Raw genomic sequence first — 20,055 nt, 5'->3', positions numbered from 1 at the left:
GAGCAGGCAGCTTTAGAAGTCAAGAAGGGGATGGGCACAACCCTCAGGCTACCCTTTGAAGCTAAAGAAGGGCTGAGCAAACCCCCCAGGCCTTCCTGCTCAGGAGAGGAACACCCTGCCCCACATTCAAGGCCCTTCTATTCCCATGTCTGGAAGGAATACACAACCCACCACAGAAGTGCCATTTATGGACATGCAACCCTGGACACTGGCAGAAAGACCCATTTGGTTCAGGTAAAAAAAAATGACAACTTTCTAAAAGTGGCATTTTTAGAACAGTAACTTAAAATCTGACTTTACCATTAAGCAGCATTTTATATTACAATTCGAATGAGTGGAAGAGGCTTTTCTCTATCTGTTCCCAAACTGAAGTTATTGCTTATTAATGTTAATAAAGTCACCCAGTGTTAGTATAAGGGAGAGAAAGCCTTGATACATTGAAAAAAGGCTTTAGGAGTTTTTCATAGTCAAGACATCTAAAATTTAAACACACATATATAACTTTTTAAATACCATGCACCCTGCCCTATGAGCCTTTAGTTCCTACCTTAGGGTGACTTTTTCCCATTTATATATCATTTTGCATTACGTACATAAAAGAAAAAAAAGGAAAAAACAAAACAGCAAGCCATATCATGGGAAAAGGAGCTTATCCAACAAATAATGTGATAGCGGCTAAAGGGCCATGGAAATATGACACCATAAATACAAAAAGGTGTAACATGTCAAGAAACAATCTTAATTGTATAGTAACACCAGGAGGCATACAAATCACAAACAATCTTGGGGTACACGAGACATTGTTTGGGTAGGTGGAACAACCAAGGTGTTCAATGATATTATAATCAAAATTAGTTACGTGCCAGAGAGGCCGAGCTCATAATAATGATACAGCCATTTGTAGAGTGAAACCAGCTACCTCCAAAGAGGTGTCCCGGCACTAGAGCGACATGTGACACGCGAGAGAAAAGCATCAACCAAAGATCACAGAAGTTTAAACTAGGTTAAAAAGCCATGTTTTTGCTGCCTTCCTAAATTGCGTTTCAGGAGTAATCTGGCGCATGGAGTTAGGGAGGAAATTCCATAACATGGACGCCCCAAGCATAAAAGATCTGCCATCCAACCGGGCTTTCTTCACTCGTGGAGTGCATAGCAGTTTCTGGGAACTGGACCTCAGAGAACAAGTCTGCATGTAGACACCTAGCCTCTGTTTCAAATAGCTAGTTCACGTTCCATGGATTGACCGAAAATGTTGGGTTAAGGCCTTAAATTTGATTCTTTTGGCTACCGGAAGCCAATGTAGTTCTCTAATATGCAGAGAGATATGTTGCCGAAAAGTAACACGTCTGATCAATCTTGCAGCCTAATTTTGAACCATTTGGAGTTTCCTAACAAGGTAAGTCGGTAAGCCTATATAGAGGCCGTTTGCGTAGTCCAGGCGGGCAGTTACTGTGGCATGGACTACGATCCGACGCCAGTTCTCTGGCAGCAGATGTTTCAATTTTTGCACGTTTCTCAAGCTGCTGAAGCAGGCAGCTGTTACCTGCTGAATTTGAGCTGAGGAGGATAAATCAGCCTGTCATTTTACTCCTAGATTTTTGGCACAGCCAGCTGGGGCGGGTGGTGAGCCCATTTCCACCGGCCACCACAGGTCTGCGGCAGGGGGCTGGTTTTTTGCCAAAAAACATTTCTGTTTTATCGGCATTAAATTAAATTTATTGTTGTTCATCCAGCATTCAATATCTTTTAAACAGCCTTTAAAGCACTTAAAAGAATCTTCAGACTGATCCTTAAAAGAGAAAAACAGCTGGGTTTAATCAGCGTAAGAATTCGCCTTTACGCCCCAGTTGTCTATCAGGCTAAATAGAGGGGCCAGATTTATGTTGAACAGCAGCGGGCTTAGGGCCGATCCCTGCGGCACCCTGTACCATAAATGCTTGCGGTTGGACTGATGCGGTCGTAGGGCCACCCTTTGAGTGCGCAAGTGGAGGAAAGTCTTAAGCCAGATCAGGGCTGTGCCATTAACCCCACTGTTCAAAAGACGTGGAGCCAGTATAGAGTGGTAAACAGTGTCAAATGCCGCTGAAAGATCCAGGAGCACCAGCATAACTGATGCTCCTGCATGCCATCCTAACTGAGTCTGCTACCACGAATAGCGCTGTCTCTGTGCTGAACCCAGCTCGGAAACCAGATTGGGTGTCGTGCAGGATATTGTGGATCTCAATAGAATTGGCCAATTGACGCTGCACGATCTTTTCTAGCATTTTTGCTGGTGCTGGCAGCAGAGATATAGGTCTGCAATTGTTCAATTCCCCTGAATCCACATTGGGTTTCTTCTTAAGGGGAAGTAGAGTGCTTCCATAAGTCGGGGAAAATGCCGGAGGTAAGGGAGGCATTCCATATTTTGGACAACACATCGATGGTGGAATGTGCTAACTCTTTCCACTGCTTAGGAGGGCACGGATCCTCCAGGGAGCCTGACTTGAAACCCTGGATCACAGCCAGTGCTTCCTTCTGAGAGATAGGTGTAAATTCAGAAAGGAGAGGCACAGGCGCTTTCCTTACCACCACGTCAGATTTGACCATAGCAGTTATAGCAGTAAAGGATTGTAGACCTTGCCAATTTTGTCATCGAAAAAAGCGAGATTCTCTCACATAGTGCCAGAGAGGGCTGGGCGTCAATTACCAGCTCACGAGGGTTGAGGAAGGAGTTGACCACCTTGAAAATTACCTTGCCCAGTCTATTGGAGTTATCAATACACTTGGCAATGTGATCTCTCCTTGCCTCCATCAATTTATGAATTTCTTTCAAAGATTTCTTATATGTCATTTTAGCAGTAGCATCATAATCCTCCTTCCACTGTCGTTCCAGCGCTTGCACTTGCTCTTCACTGTCCTAAGCGACTCTGAGAACCATGGGACTGAGAGTGATTTCCTCATGGGTTTAGTGACTCTGGCTGGTGCTGTAGACTCAACTGCGGCGGCAATCCATTTATGTAGGACCAAAGTATTTGCATTAGGATCTAGAAATAAAGGCGGTTGGCTGGCCAACAAAACTGGGCCTAAGCATTCAGCCGTCAACTTCTTCCAATTTCTTTTTAGAAAGTATCTAAGCTTTCTGGCAGGTTGGGTCTTGCCAGGTTAAAAGAGAAAGGAATAAGAAAAGCCACCTGATTCGGCACTTCAGGTCAAGGGTATGCTCTGCTTTGTGAGTAGGGAATTTAACAAGTTGGGGCAAATTAGCGCCATCCAACAAGGAAACCACCTGCACTGCCTGAACACAAGTGGGATCATTTACATGCAAATTAAAATCCCCTAATGCAGTTAAATTCGAAAATAAGAGAGATTTCTGTGCAATATAATTGCAAAGTTCCAGGTGTACATTTAGTAGGCAATCCGGAGGCCTATACACAAACAGACTTGAGAAGGAGGTTATAGGGCTAGTTTTGATCCTTGAAGATAATCGCTACCCCCATCCTCTTTTATCTCCCTCCCTATTTGCGCAGCATATTTTAAACCCAGATGCAATAGCTAATGCCACTGCTGCAAGGGTATCATCCTTCAGCCATGTTTCAGTTAAAAACATGATCTCATACTCATTTACTGCCAGTAGTAACCACACATCCTCAGCATGCTTTGGTAAGGATCTACAGTTTATTAGGCATGCCCTAATCTGTTTAATCGACTCACTCCGCTCCCTTTTAGCATTCATAACGCCTAGGTCTCCCGGCACCCAGTTGCAATCAGCGCACAAGCTGAAAGGCGTACCTGTTGCCAGGTCACAGCCATGAGGCTTGGTGCATTAAGGGCCAAGAGATCAGATGTAGACCACTGAATTACCTAATTTTTGGGCAAACGGGCAGCATGGCTGGAACTGGTCGCGATGCGGACGGGCGCAGACGGGTTTGCCCACATGCCGTTTAAATAATGCCCCCAGTAGCGGAAGAGAGGGAAGCAAGGGAAGAGTAGGCGGAGTCAAGTCCCTCCATTCAAACAGCACTGAGCTGCGGTGGAACGGGGACCGGCGGGAGAGGAAAAGTGCAAATGCGTAAGTTAATTTTTTTAAAATACTCTGAAACTGCAAAAACAAGGAATGAATCAAGTAAAAGCAGCAACTCAAATTCAAGCACTAAAACAGTGGTGACCTTGCCTTCCGGCGCACTGTCACCTATCGCTCATGCTGTTAATATTGTTGTAAATAGGTGCGAAATGGTTGCCAAATGGTTTTTCGGACGGGAGGAACATGGCTGTAACAAAGCATAAATTTAGCTTGTAGTGTCAGAGAAGGTAAGGCTATAGCGGGAAAGGGGATCCCTTGGGGAAGGAGAGAGCGTAGCTGGATTCCCCCCCGCCTGGTCGCACTCAGGCTTTTCATGTGTGAGAGGTGCATCCCTATGGTACCAGTGGAGCGCACATTGACATTGCTCCGCTAGGTAATAAAGTCGGAGATGTGGCACCCCAAAACCACCACACTCTTATAGGAGTACTAAAGTCTCCCATCCCAAGTGAGGTCTGCAGCCGGCCCAGAACATTCTGCGGAGAAGACTCCGAAGCGAGGTGAAAAAAGCCCTGATGAGGAGGATGGGAATGTTCAGAAATAGATATAAAAAACAGGGGAGGACCACCATTTTAATAATGGCTATGCAGCCAGCCATGGAAAGAAGAGGACATATCAGGCTCTCGATTTAGGTCATCAAGCGGTCTATCCAAGGTCCAATGATCAACCGAAGGACAGGTTCTTTATCACGCACGTAGATGCCCAGATATTTGACCGTGTCTTCACACAATTTCAAAGGGTATTCACACACTCTTGGTGTTGTCGCATCGGTGAGTGAAATCAATTCAGATTTTCCCCAGTTTACTTGAAGGCCTAAAAAGACACCACATTTTAGAATCTCATGGACAATGGGAGCTAAGTTATTCGCTTGTCAACGCACAAACAGCAGGAGCCTACAGCATATAATGGGAGGAGCAAGGGCCAGTTGAGAGCTGTAGGATATGGTTGAGGTGCTTTTCTTATAAATACCGGACCATTGGGTCCGTGGCCATAATGAACAACAAAGGGGACAGCTGACATCCCAGCCTCATCCTACTAGTTATTATGAATGGGGCCGTGAGTGAGTCATTGGCCCTAATGTGAGCAGCAGGCTGTGAATAAAGCAGTATAATGAGAGATGTGGGTGGTTCCAACACACCCCAGGTGGCTAGGTGCCGTGCCAGTAATCGCAGTCGCCAGTGTCCCCGGCAATGGCCCAGATCGGCACCACCAGGAGGGGGTACTCAATGGCTCAATGTAGCTGCCAAATATATCCGTGCAGACAGCTGGGCCCGCGGATGTAACATCGGTACCCGCAGCAAGAAAGCCTCCCTGCTTTCACACGATCGAGTTGTAGAGGCTATCACCATCCCTGTGTCTGCAATAGCTGCCAAAGCAGGCCTGCGTAGTCAGCACAAAGCAAGGGGTAGGTGCTGTTACGCTGATGGCTAAGGATGCTGTTTTTCAGGCATTTCTCCCGATTGTTGGGAAGTCAGAGGCCGGAGATTCAACGCCGAGCTGCCATCTTGGTCGCTGGTGGGGTTATACCACACCTTAGGTTTAGCCCTGGCAAGAGGTTTATTTTGCCAGGTCGAAATGGAAAGTTTAAAACTTCACGAAAGACTGCAGTGGCATATCTGAGACATGTTTTACAGTGCTACTTTAGTGGAAGGTTTAATGAGTACTGCACCCCACTAGTAGCATTTAACTTACAGTCCTTGGGTACATGTAGGACCATGTACCAGGGACTTACAAGTCCATTAGATACGCCAATCAGGTGTACACTTATTTTACTATGTTTACCACTAATTAACCCTAATAGCCAACAAAAATGGGTTCGGCAAACAAAGGCAAAAATCTGGGGTGATCCTGCAGAAAAGGCCTTTTCCAACAGAAGTAAAAAGACAGACATTTGCCACCTCTCCTGATGGCAGCACCTGGTGCATACAGAGAGCTGTAAAAGTGATGCCAGAGAAGTATTCAAACACCAAGTCTCATATTTCTAACAAAACAGTGATCATAAGGCTCCAGCGCACCCAGAATGCCGCTGACCCACCCTCTTTGCACTTCCCAAGCACCACTCTGTTTCTGGCTTATGGAGAAAATAATCAATTTCTAAGCTCTTTGCATCACCCATAGGATTTTGTCGGGCCTCTGTCCTGCGATCCTGAGCAATCTGTGCCTTCTATACACACCTACCCGTGCCTTACGGTAGATGGACCTTCATGTGGCCCATGTGCCTTGGGTACGCAGAGCCAGAGCCGGATGGCGCTCATTCCAGACAAAGGCGCCTGATCTCTGAAACTACTTGCCTCTCTCCACCTCAGCATTTCCAAACACTGGGCTTTCAGAAGGGCTGTGAAGACCTGGCTTTTCCTCTGATCATTAGTTCCTCTTGCGTACCGCCTCACCGTGCTGTCATTTCGCTGGGACATCCCATCGCTGAGACAGCCATGCTCTCTATAAATATTCTAACATGATATTTCTATTAACAGTGTTCAGAGGCCATTAACTGAGAAGACAATACTCAAAACAGAAGACCTCTCTAAAACAAAAAAATTAAATACTCTAATTTGTAGATCCACAGTGTATAAATTCCTCCTGCATACACCAATCTCCATGCAGGCATAGAATATGCATACAGAAATAACCAGATGGTGGTAGGGTCACCTACGTCATACACTAAAAGCACAGTTCTTGAGCTGCATAACGAGTAAGAAACATTCCTCAACTTCTTTTGGGTTTCTTAGTAGAATACACTGTTACAGTAAATGGCTTGTCTGTTACAAATCAAAAGAATAAAACTGTAATGCAAGTAGTGTTGAGCATTAATGTTATAATTCTACAAATGTAAATTAAGGGCGAGTAGCAAATTCACGATGAGAGCACAGAGATATGGGTCTATTGAACAGCACCCATTTTGAAAGAGACAACATTACACTTAAAATTTACAGAAATGTAAATGGTTATTGGGTTGACGTATTAAGGTGCTAATGCTGCTCTTTTTCATTTTCTGCTTGTGATCCTGGGCCATTTTTAAAGCGGGTCAGTGGTTTTAGAAACAAAAAGGTAAGGAGAGTGGCGGCTAGGGGTGAGGATCTTGAATACCGATTGGACTACAAATGATAAGAAAGATGACACTTACCTACTAGGTATTCCATCCCTTGTATTGACTGGATTACTTCAGTGCATACGGAGGAACTACTGATTCCGTTAAGAGTATCATTGGCTTTCTTGATGACCTGAAAAAGAAATATATATATATATATATACACATATTTAATCTTTATAATGTTCACCTTTAACATCAGGTTGCCATGTTAATTACATAGTGTACACACACAAACATTTTTGAATAGTTCTTATATGAAGTATACACCATAATCAGTTTCTGAGCATACACTACATTATATTAGCACAAACCCGCAAGCATGCTGGTATTCGTCAGGTACGTCTTTCCAATCCAACGCATTAGAGTAGACACATTGATGACATGAATGGGCAACACTACCCCTTCCCGGATGGTACTTCCCCTACTGGCTGTTGAGAATTAGGGTTAGTGTCCATGTCAAGGAGATATTGTTTGAGGGGTGGCCAAATATTGCGGAGTCTAGATGAAACAGGAGCATATATTCGTATTAGAATGAATCAGACTGTTGAGCCAAGCCTTTAGTGTGGGAGTGACTCTGCTACCCCAATGAATCGCTATCTCTCTTTTTGCCAAAAATAGAGCTATTGCTGTGAATCTATGCATGTGTTTAGGGAGCTCCCGCACGTTTCCCATAAGCGCCATCCCTGGTCGAGGGCCGATAGTAAAATGTACCATTTGCGATAAGGCTGTGTGAATGGCCCGCCAAAAAACACAAATCCTTTCACAATTCCAGGTCATATGAAGGAAATCAGCGTATTGCGCACAACATTTAGGGCATGTGTGGTGTCGAGTTGGGTCAATACTGTGCAATTTCGCTGGTGACATATATGCCCTCCACAAGAATTTTAAGTGAACATGTCTATTATTAAGGGATACCTTCCTAGTGTGAGCGCAACAATATTCCCAGTGGGAATCTTGCATCGGGTACCCAAGATCCCGCTCCCACGACCTAAAAAAGAAATATTTCATAAGTAATAAAAACAAAGTAAAAGGCAAAGGTATGCTCAAAGAAATAATGTATCCAGGAAGGCAAACGTTGTTCGTGATTACTGAACTTTTGTACATGTTTATCGTGCAGTTCATTTACAGAATGTTCACACTGCTAGCATTGCATTAAGATCAAAGTGGAATGGAATTTTAACAGGTGATGTGGACATGATGGGGAACTCTTCCTAGGACTATTTCATCCCATTAGCAAATGTACGTTCCCCCCTTTTTTAGTATTCATGACGACTTTGGAAGATGTGCGACTATTAGCACAGTATTCAGACTATGTAATATGTATAACGTTTGTGTTAAGAACTATGTGGTGCTGACATCGCTGACAGATGAGGGGCCATTTACAAATTATTTTTTCAATGTTATAAGTAAGGCTCGAAAAATGTGACAGCATTGCATGAATTTTGATTTAGAAGGACCGAAAGTATATCAGAAGTGTAATAGGCAGTTGGAAATGCTATTGTCGTGAGGAGTTTAGCAAATGTAGTTGTGGGATGATTAACATAATTGTATGCAACCTGATAGGCCCGAAACTGCTAAATTGGCATTTTCAAACAACTGAATCTAAAGTACTTGTAATAATGCTACAGTGGTTTTACTGAAAAGAGATGCTGTTAAGGTGAAATGAAGACTTTGGTTCGATAGTAGTGTGAAATTCTGGAAAAAGGTGTTGTGGGAAAACACATTTTTAAATGATGTAATATGAACTGGCCCAATAATGTGAGGATGTAATTTGCGAATAAATAAATCCTAATTCAATTTAAATTATAATGATTTTTTTAACGAATATTTACTTAATCTATAATAATGGTATCCAAGTTGTTTTTTTACTATGTAGCACTATATAAAAAAATCACAGCATGAAACACTTTCAGAAGAGACTGATCTGCATAATATATGGATGCACGAAATGCACCTGCAGAAGCCTTTTAAATTGAGGATTTTATAACTTGTTTTTAATGTTTGCTGACTCAGCCTTCTCCCTCCCACTTCCTTAACACTTCTTACCTGCCTACCTTTGACGAGCTCATTGGTACCCTTGCATTTTGGGGACTGCGGAAACGGAATAACAATTATCTCATTTCTTTTGTTCAAATGGCATTAAGTAACAAGAGTCACTAATTTTGTGGTATATCATTTACAGACCTGGAAGGCTTAGTCGGCCTTGCCAGAATCAAATGTCACAACCTGCAGATAACTGTATATGTCAGCAATGAGTAATATTTTGTAAAAATAACTTCTTATTAAGTAGCTCACAATCAAAGGAATGAAAACAGAATAGAAGCAATGACATGATAGGAGTTGCGACCCACATATCTCGCGTCTAATCCTCTAATCCCTCTTCTGACAAACAGAAATGTGTGATTCTGGTGAAATCTCTTCATCTCTGTGAAACAAATGGTAAGTATATATAGTCTAAATGTTTAAGTGGCTACTGCAAAGGAAGTGAGATCTACATGGATTATGTCTAGTACTATGCCAACTATGCCAATTACTTTCTCTCATTCCCTGTCTTATCACATTTGTAGATTTTGCAATCAACTCGACTCCATCTGCCATTCTGTTTTGTGCAAACAGCTCCAGTTTGAAAAGTTGCGTTTAGACTAACAGTGTTACTTGTAAAAGCTCTTTGCAGCTTTGCCCCCAGCTATATCAAATAATAAAGAAAACAAAACATATGCACCACTCAGCTTCTGGTAACCACCACTTTTGCCCCGAATAGGCTGTATACGTTTTGATCTGGTAATCAATCTGTACATCTTGCAATGTGATCAACCCATTCATTTCTGCAAGAGTACAGCTCCTAGTGCTTTTTCATTCTACTCAAACACTTACATTTGCATAATTGTATACTTTCAATGTCTGGTAGTTTAAGGGCTGCCTTGACCAGCACCACAACCGGACAGCATAAAAAGCACAGAAGGGCTTGCCCCATAAGTAGTACCACCAAAAACCTGCGGAGCCAGAAGACGTTGGAAAGTGAAATAAAGACGTATCACTGAGCACCAGCGGTTGGGGAAAAAAATAATCTAAATGAAAAGTATCACAAAGGGCAGAAATGTATCACAATTGATCTTAATTCATTTTGTGATCTGCATCAAAAGCATAATGAGAAGTATAGATAGCCCTACTCCATACAGAACAAATGTTTGCAAAAGGTGGTTGAACAGAAGCCATCTATATTTTTCCAACCATTACGCAACTGAAGCAATGCCAAAAACCGACACGCTTATCTGCACTTTCCCCCAAAAATACTACAATACTTGGTAGGTTTAATCTGGGTTAAATGCATATTCATTATTCTGAAGAACTGGGTTTTAGCTCCACCTCCAGCACTTGCATTTTCAACCTCACTCTCGCTCTTCACAATTGCTGATTAAATACACATCAAGAAAAGGAGCAAACCAGTGCTGTAAAGTAACTGAGAACAGCTTGGAAATGTAACTCATGTGCATATTACAATTTACAGAGCTCAATTCTAAACATTATTTTGTCCCACAGAGAGAGAACAAAGTGGTGCACACCATACAACTTCTAATGAGAAATCATTTTAGTTCGCACTCGACCAAGGAGATATATGTTCATAATTTAAGTGAGCTGATAACTACAAACTGGAGACCAAACTGTGTGAAATCTCAAAAACAGGATGGCTTATGCTATCCCACTCATCAGACCTTATGTCTAAGGAACCAAGAATTAGCAATAAAACGAAATAATACTTGCAGCTACTGTCAAGCTCAACATAAATTCTTAAGAGAAATGGGCTATTCTTCCAATACTTGTCACGTTTATTCATCTGGAAACCTACCAGCTCCAGAGCGAAAAGGTGGCCTGATAATATATCCATGATCTATTTATTTATAATTATTCCTAAAGTGGAGTTCCATTTTCAAATGACTCATAAAAAGTCTACAATTGCCTCTTTTATCCAATGCCGCCTTCTGGTCCTGCCGAAAAGACCTTTAGAATGTTCAAAGTCAACGTTGACAGAAGATAGGGCCTGAACCTTTGAATATACCTACAGCGTTTTCTCCCAGAGTGAAATTGCATAGTGCATGGCTATACGATAGAAAACAACTGTGTTTCAAATTATACAGTAGGGACACTTTTTTGAAAACGGCAGGGTGACAAATAATTTCATGTTATACTCATCTTATTTCTTTAAGAAATTAAATTTATTTGCCTTTTTAACAGATCAAGGCTCTTAGAAGTTTATACAATGGTATGTCTCAGGTCAAGGTCAGAGCACAGCAAGAGTATTGAGTTTTAGCGCAATTTCTAGAACTGCATTGGAAACATGCATTTCCTCAAAATGAAGTTTCTCTAAACCGCAAGTTAGAAGGTTGGTTTTCAAAATGCAGAGCCGTATACAATACAAGTAGGTATTTGCATATGATGGGCCCTTTTAAAGGATGTTTTAAGAGGTTTTAAAGTTCTTTCCGATCACTTTACACGCTGTGGAAAGTAAACATTTTGGGAAATTGAATAAAAAGAAACCATTAGAAATTAATTTCAATTGTGACAGAGTAAAACAATGTCATTTTAATATTCAACTCTGTTGCTTACCTGGAGGGCACTTTCCAAACACCTTTGCCATTCATACCCGTATCGTTCACTCTCCTGGGAAGAGAAATGTATTTCGTTTACTGCACAGATACTCATTACAGATAACAGTGCAGCCTTACCACAGTCCATCTAGATACTTGTACTTGTAACAGGGGCAGTACAGCGAAAAAGAAATCCTCTTTTTACCACTGGCTCATTGTTCTGGTAAAGGGCTTTGGTCTGAGCCCTCTCATTACATTATCCTGGAGAGCCTCTTAAACTAGGACTTTTCAAAAGTGATTAGTTTAACCTTCTCTCTGATGGCTCACTCTTTTTGCTGGGTCCTTGTTAACTATTCACATATTGCAAGTCTTCCAATCTGACTAAAAATCCTTTAGAATAAATATATTAAAATAATGAGACAGAAAGCAGCACAAAGCTTGCAGATAGCTGAAACAAGGCTTTAGTGACCTAGGTCTGTTACAGTAAATGATAAACTTACTACAACAGGCGGCAAACAAAAAAAATGCATACCGGGATTTTTGGTGCTCCATACTGTAAAATATTTAGGTTGTATTCTAGATGAATGAGGACATTATGGGACAGTCCTCTTAAATTAAGAGCAAGCCAACCACACAGCCCACCTTTCTACTTGCACTCTTGTAGGAAAACCCATAGTAATAAATCAGCTAAACATTATAATGCAACAAAAAGAAATAATAAGACTTCAGAGATGTCTAAATATTTTTCTTCTCCCTTAGTATGCATTATTCCTTGTGCAGCGTCCTCCGCCATACTCCACATAGCACTGAAAAGCCTGCCAGTCCAACCTCAGTAAACTTTGAGACATGTAGAGGCAAAGCAATTACATATTTATCACCGATTTTCTTCCAAGGCCACATTTCTTCTGCCATGCAGTCTTGTGAAATGTGCCCATTTAAAATGCTTATCATTCTTCAACACATACACAAAAATTGCATATAAACTATTTCAATGGATGATTTTACAATGGTCATTGTCATCAGATTTCTATAAGCCCATCAAGAAATCAGTTTAGTTTTAAAACTGTTGATGCTCAGGTCGCCAAGATATGCACTCAACACTAGAGCCACAACTATCAAAATTGAGATTGACACCCTAAACGAATCGGTATTATTAACACCATCTGCGTTCACAATGCTTTATATTCTTACCTCTACTTCTCCGGTGAGGTCCTTGTATTTGTCCCTGATAACCGGAAGTGTTGGTTTCTCGCTGAGAGTATTTGATCGATCTCTGAATGGTTGATCTAAAGATGGTGAAGGGGAAGAACGCCCAATCTCTTTGTCCCCAAGGCTTAAACTTCGTTTATGGGACCCTAAGTGTAGATACATAAAAACATTATTTGCATGGCAATATGGTATGTCACACAATAAATGCACTATTGCAAAATAGTTCATTGTTTTCTGTGTCAATGATGTTCTGAAGTGCAGAAACATTTGTTGAAACACACAATACAACACAAAATAATAAAGTTACCAGAGTAAGTAACTGCCTACTCTCGGTTTCACTTTTCACCAACTATGGGAAGATATTTACTAAAAGGAGATTGAGGTTTGAAATCACCAGGTGGCGAAGTCAAACGTACGTGCATTGTTTGTTGTTTTAGATCACTAAATGTTTGAAGACTAAAATATACAGTAATGTTCATGTATTAAAAACTGAAGAAAGTGAAGGTGTGTTTGAGAAGTGACGAACTGGTATGCTCTCAATATTCTCACCTTGAGCACAGAGGTCAAAGGTTGCGAGTTCGCTCTTGATCATTTCCTCACTCGATTTTACCTTGCCTTGGGCATGGGCCAATAGAAAGTCAAATTTGCTTATTTTGGGCTTCTCCCTTTGGAATTCACCAAAATCGTCTGTGGATTCCTTTTGTTCCTCGGAGGGGATGCCACTGGTGGCCAAGCTTGGACACGTAGGATCCTGCCTGCGATTGGGTCCCTGAGAATCCTGCAGTCCAGGCGTTGTGAAGTCTCCAAATTCTTCAACATTATCCATTTGCTCCAATGTCCGGACCGAGCCTTGATTGCTTGAAATATTAACCTCCTTGAAAGACTCATTCTCATTGGAGAAGGTGGTCACTTTGGAAATGGTGGTCATGGTGATACTCTCTGAGCTTCCAAAGGAGGTCTGCTTCTTCTGCAGAATGGAGGTGGAGGGAGAGGAGCCCCTTTCTGAGCTGAGGAAGAAGGAAGGCAGCTTCCTGCCTTGACTCTCATCCTCTTTCTCTGACCAGTCATAGCTGGCAAGGCTACTTACAGCAGAGCCGCTGTTGTCATTTCCATACGGGATACATTTAAAATCATCAAAATCTAAAAAAGAAGAACACATTATGAAAACTGAGTTATGTGGGGATAAATTGGAAAAGTATTTGAAATGCAATGCTTGTTTCAACGAACACAACATGGGAATTTACCCATACAACTGGAGAAGATGATCATCTGAACAGGATAACTTGTTAAAAAATACTTTGCCTTCCATTACCATTAAATATTTTGTTTTTACTTTATAAAAAGAGATATATTTTTGCAGCATACAAAATGCTTTCACAATCCATGGATTATCGAAACCGTGCATAATCGAAAAATAGTATTTCCAATTTTCAGGTAAGTGTTCCCAAATTAAGAAACAGCTACCGTGCCATAATAATGGTGGATAGCGCTATACCAAAGCATACAAGATAATTACCCTCTCTCTGTCTATTCAGCATTTAATATGCACCAAAAGCTGCTGTGATAGAAATATAAAACAAAACTGCAAATATAAGAAATTGTCGCATCTTAAATATTGGCACACGTTCAGTACATGGGGTTTACTGCTCATTCAAGTGGCATCCTAACACACACATATATAGTGTGTGAGCAAGAGCACTTGATGCTCGAAACGCGTCATCAAAGGAGGTTAAAAGAACAATAAAATTCCTTGCCGCAAGCCGTGGTGGTCCGCTTCTTCTTTTCGCCTAAGGGAGGTTTTGAAGAAAAATCGAGCTGATATATATATATATACATATATATATATATATATATATATATATATACACACACACACATCCACATTAATCCTTAAGATTAAGGAAACCGCACTCACAGAATGTAAACTCCTCCAATTAGTTTATTTTCCACAAAGTATCCAGTTCGAGGAGCAACCGACGCGTTTCGTAAACAGTTTACTTGATCACAGTTAATGTGGTACATTCAAATCCACCAATTAATCCTCTTTCACAAACACATGTGATCTATGACGTTGTAATTTTCGGCCAAATCCCTCGTGTTGAACTGTGGGATATGTAGTCCTTTATTTAAAATGGCAAGAGTGTTTTGATCTTTATAAATTTATGTGTATTTTTAGATTATTAGTAACCCTAAAACCACCAATATATTATGTGTGTTACATCTACCTATGTTTTAATTTTTATTTCTTATGTGTGCCCCAAAATATTTATTTTTTGGCTTTTCTATTTCATGCACAATGCTATTTTATTTAATCGTAATTTTTAACGATTTATACGGGTGCATTCAGCCCACTTGAGTGTGATTCACAACTGTTTCGGAGATAATTATTTTCCCTTATATATATCGCCAGGATATATATTCTTATTTATGAATATGATTGTATCACACTGTTTTTAATTAAGCCCTCCAGTGGGCATATGTTTTGGTAACTGGAAATTTTATTCTACTTCCTTTTTAAGCAGGGCAGTGTTCCTTATTCTCTCTAAAAAGATGGTATTTATAGGGGTCTTTTAACGTGTGATGTCTATCCACAATTAAAATATATGAACATTCTCAATTTTTTTTTGCTATTATAACATTATTTTATATCCATTCGCTACAATGATGAAGTAGTCCATCCATTCAAAGATGAACATGTAAGTCCTCACTTTGATTCAGTCCATACGGCATCAGTGTTCTGAAGTTCAGAATCTGTCTTGACTATCTCCTTCTTAACTGGTATACCCGATCTCTGCCTCTTACATGAAGCGGGATCAATACTAAAGCATAGAAAGTTAGTTGCTTCCAATCTCCTTTGTGCTCCAGTTCCATATGTTTGGCGATGGCATTACTCCGATCTTTATTTGTTGTCACACGGACATGTTCTAATATCCTCTTCTTTAGCTCACATATAGTGCTGCCAATGTACATTAGCAGGCAAGGACATTCCACGACGTACACAATATATTGGCTTTTGCATATTATTAAGTCTCTAATTTGCCACATGGTGTTATCTGAAAGTTTCACTCCTGTTTTGTTCCTTGCAATTTGGCAAACTTTACAGTTGTAACATTTCAAGAAGACATTCGTTTATAGCCATTGTGTCTCTTTAGGTTCCCCACTTCTTTGATGGTAACTGTGGATTAGTTTGTCCTTTAGGTTTTTTGCCCAGTGAAACGTTATGTTTGGGTGGGTCCCCATGATTTTTCCCACTGTTGGATCTTTCTCAAGATCTTTACAATTTGTTTAGATTCATTGGATACATCTAGAATTAATCTTACTGGGTACTCTTTGGATTGCAAACTTTCTATGGGTTTCCTTTTGATTAGGTCTTCTCTTATTTTCTGATCTACTCTTTTCCAACTTTTTTCGACTATATGGTCTTTGTATCCTCGTTGTTTGAATCCTCTTGCGGTGTTCATGCTTTGTTTTTCCCATTAACTATTTTCTGAGCAGATCCGCCGGATCCTAAGAAACTCCCCATAGGGAATGTTGTCAATTACTGTTGCTTTTTGAAAGCTATCGGCGTGCAATGTTGCATTAATAGATGTTGATTTGCGATGTAAAGTTGTTTGCAATTTATTTTCACGGACATTGATCTCAGTGTCTAGAAAAACGACCCTTTCTTTACTTATTGTGTACGTGAATTTGATGTTCGCACTCGTGGAATTCAACATTTTAAAATATTCTTCAAATTCTTCTGCTGTTCCATCCCACACTATTAGCAAATCATCAATCTACCGCAGCCACATTGATGTCTTGTTTACAAAGAGAGAGGTCTCAAAACTGCTGTGATCAAGAACGTTTGTTCGAAACGCGTAGGCGACCACAGTTTTGAAATAAAAACTTTGGAAAGTTACTGAGTGGAGTGCCATCATCATTTTTTGAAATATTGTGGCTATATATTATATATATATATATATATATATATATATATATATATATATATAAACAAATGTGAAAGTAAGTTCTAGTTCAGTGAAAATTTCAGTGAGAACGTAATTTTAAACTAAAGACTGAAAAACACTGAAATTCACCAGTTACAGTTTACTAAGCTAACTTGTACTTTGTTTACAGTACTAATTTTGTAAGTATTCTAGTATAAAGTGCGACTCCGAGTTGAGGACAGAAACAAGCCTCCAACGATCATCTTACACCTGTGCCGCTCGCAGCCAATCATCTGAACCCTTTCTGACCCTATGAATAATAGAAGACGTACAGCGGACTCAATGCTGCCCGGTGCTTCAGGGTGCTCTAGAGAGACTTTGATTGACATATCTACGTCCACTGTCACAACTTCAGCGCCAATGGAAGAAGATACTGGACGTGGGGTGAGTCAAACTGGCGATTCGTTTTGGAATTGGTTGAGGAGCAGCCCTCCTTTGAGGACCTTGATGATGAGATAGAGGAGGAGCAGGATAAGCCTACAGACAACTCTTTGACCAGGGTGTCCTCACGAAGACGTAGAGGCAAAGCTAAGGCAAGCTACAAGAAGAGGGGGAAAGTTTTGTCTAACCTGACGCGTCCTGCAGGAGTAGTGCCCCTAATTGCTAAAAAACTGGCTACTGACAAAAGTCCGCTAAGGAGATGGATCGAGGCCAAGGGGCTAGTTAAAAACATGGCTCTAAGGCTTTCAGGGGGTAGCCCTACAGATAATGAGACATCACAGGTCCCTATACCGGGGCCACTCAGTGCGCAAACCCCTAGGAGCGCTCCCTCTGAGACTGCTACAGGAGAGAAGGATCAATTGCCATCAGCTATAGGCTCTAATCAGCCGTTTTTTGTAAATATAAATACAAACCCAACTAAACCATCTGACGAGACATTGAATCCAATAGAGGGGAACGGGACGGGAGATACTGGTCACTCCCAGTTGGATACTATACTAACACTTTTGATTAGCCAAAGGGGAGACTCGGAAGAGCATTATCAACAATTGAAAAGTGACAACGTAAGACTGCAAACTTCGATATTAGACCTAACTTCCAGCCTAACTAGCGTCACACAGGAGATAACAGAGCTTCAGCAACGCACAGTTGCAGTAGAAGAGGAGACATCACGGTTTGGTCTCACTGCGGAGCGTCATGAAGCTCAGATAGCCCAACTACAGGGGAAAATGGAGGACTTGGAAAATCGGCAAAGGAGATCCAACCTTAAAATTTATGGAATTCCGGAAGGACTAGAGGGGTCTAACCCTAGGGCATTTCTGGTGAAACTGTTACTTCAAGCCTTCCCGGAACTCTCTGACTGGGATTGGGACTCCCAAATACAATGAGCACACCGACTCCCACTCGGTTTAAAACAGCAGCACAACAAATTTCCATGCCCGTTTTTATTACACTTTGGCAATTTCCTGCTTCAACAAGCCGTATGGCAAAAAGCCAAACCCAACACCCCAATAACTATTGGCAATCTCTCCATCTTTGCTCGCTCAGATCTTAGCAAAGCTACAATGGACAAAAGAAGGGAAATGCGAAAACTAATTGATCCAGTCAATAAGTTGGGAGGTCAAGCATATTTGCAGGAACCAGCCAGACTTAAAGTTATCATGAATGGGCGTACACATTTCTTTAGTGACGTTCACGAGGCACAGGCATTTTTGTCTAGTATCAATAGAAGCAAGGATTGAAAAGAATGGGGGAAAAAAAAAATTATTTTTGAGGGGGGCTTATCCCTATTTTTCGCAAATGACATAAGTATGTTAGACAGATAGTAATGGGAATGCGAAGGGACACGGGAAATTTAAGGTTGAAGGGGGGGATTGAAGTGTTAATCACAAGGTATCACTAGGTATTACCAGATAGTGGTGAACCTACAAATTATTCTGTTAAGTATATCATTATGGCATCATGGTTTTGACACAGCATTAGTAATAGCTGCAACTTCAGGGGGAGGGGGGAGGGAGGCTCGGATTTTCTGCCGCAGGCGCTACCTCGCCAACGGCAGCAAATAGCGAGGGGGGGTGGGGGTGCGTGGGTCTCCGCTGTCAGGGGAGGGTGTGGAAGGAAAGGGTAGGGGGGGGAGGGTGGAGGGAAAAAAAATGAAAAATATTTTTAACCTGGTAGAGGGACAGAACGTAATATTTGATTTTGTAAAAAAACTTTTTTTTCTTAGGACAGTATTTGAAGAACAACCTATATGGCTTAATAGAAATGATGGAATGGATGTCGTTTGTTGTCATTCTGCTTTATATCAGTGATGCATAACATTAAATGCTTGGCATGGAACGTCTCAGGGCTGAATCACAAACGTAAAAGACGGTTAGTTGCAGAAGAATTAAGACTCTATAACCCCCATTTAGTATTCTTGTCGGAAACACATATCACAGATAAAGACAACAAACTGCTGAATCAACTGGGATTGGAGCTGGTAGTAAGCTCAAGTGTGGTTTCTCTAACCAGGGGGGTTGCAATCCTGAAAGATAAAAGATTTAAAGCAGAAATAATTAAATCAATCAACGACAAAAGGGGAAGGTGGACGATTACTCAACTCTGCATCAACAATATGAAGTTTGTAGCCTGTGTTGTATACGGTTCTAACATAGATGAACCCAGAATATTTGATCAGCTAAATATAGCGTTAATAGACTGGGAGGGAGAATTAATAGTGATGGGAGATTTTAATTGTATCTTGAATTGCCAAATAGACACTACTCGGCCAGGTAATCAGAAACGAATGTCCAAAACTAGAACTTCTATTCTAGATTTATGCAAGACGCACAATGTCAAAGATGTATGGAGGTACTTACACCCAAATTCTCCTGGCTACACATATTATTCAGCACCTTACAAATTATGCTCTCGACTAGACATGGCCTTTGCCTCAGATTTCCTGTTGAACTCTGCATCAATAGTCATCTACCCCCGCATCTCATCCGATCATAACCCCATCATGGTGGAACTTTCTATCTCATCGAATCGCAAACCTCCCAGACCTTTTACGTTCCCTAGGAATCTAATATCAGACACAACCTATATTTTGCAGTTAAAACTTCATATAATAGAATTTCTAGACATCAACAAAAACATTGCTTCATGTTTAATAGTATGGGACACTTGTAAGGCAAGCATTCG

General features: G+C 41.0%; 1 protein-coding gene across 8 annotated transcripts in view; it reads right to left on the bottom strand.

Moving 5' to 3' along the window:
* SYNRG (synergin gamma) overlaps nt 1–20,055 on the bottom strand; it is a 515,412-nt gene that overhangs the window by 57,626 nt on the left and 437,731 nt on the right. For all 8 annotated transcript variants that reach the window (XM_086954875.1, XM_086954876.1, XM_086954879.1 and 5 more), the window contains 4 exons: nt 13,493–14,083; nt 12,926–13,089; nt 11,754–11,807; nt 7,182–7,278 (listed from right to left, as the gene is read on the bottom strand). In XM_086954875.1, the coding sequence (XP_086811001.1) occupies nt 7,182–7,278; nt 11,754–11,807; nt 12,926–13,089; nt 13,493–14,083 (906 nt within the window). The remainder of the gene's footprint in view (nt 1–7,181; nt 7,279–11,753; nt 11,808–12,925; nt 13,090–13,492; nt 14,084–20,055) is intronic.

Source organism: Lissotriton vulgaris, chromosome 2_1 (genome assembly GCF_964263255.1).
Source record: "Lissotriton vulgaris chromosome 2_1, aLisVul1.2, whole genome shotgun sequence".
NCBI lineage: Eukaryota > Metazoa > Chordata > Amphibia > Caudata > Salamandridae > Lissotriton > Lissotriton vulgaris.
The sequence above is the reverse complement of the archived record's forward strand: the minus strand, read 5'-3'. Positions and strand labels throughout refer to the sequence as shown.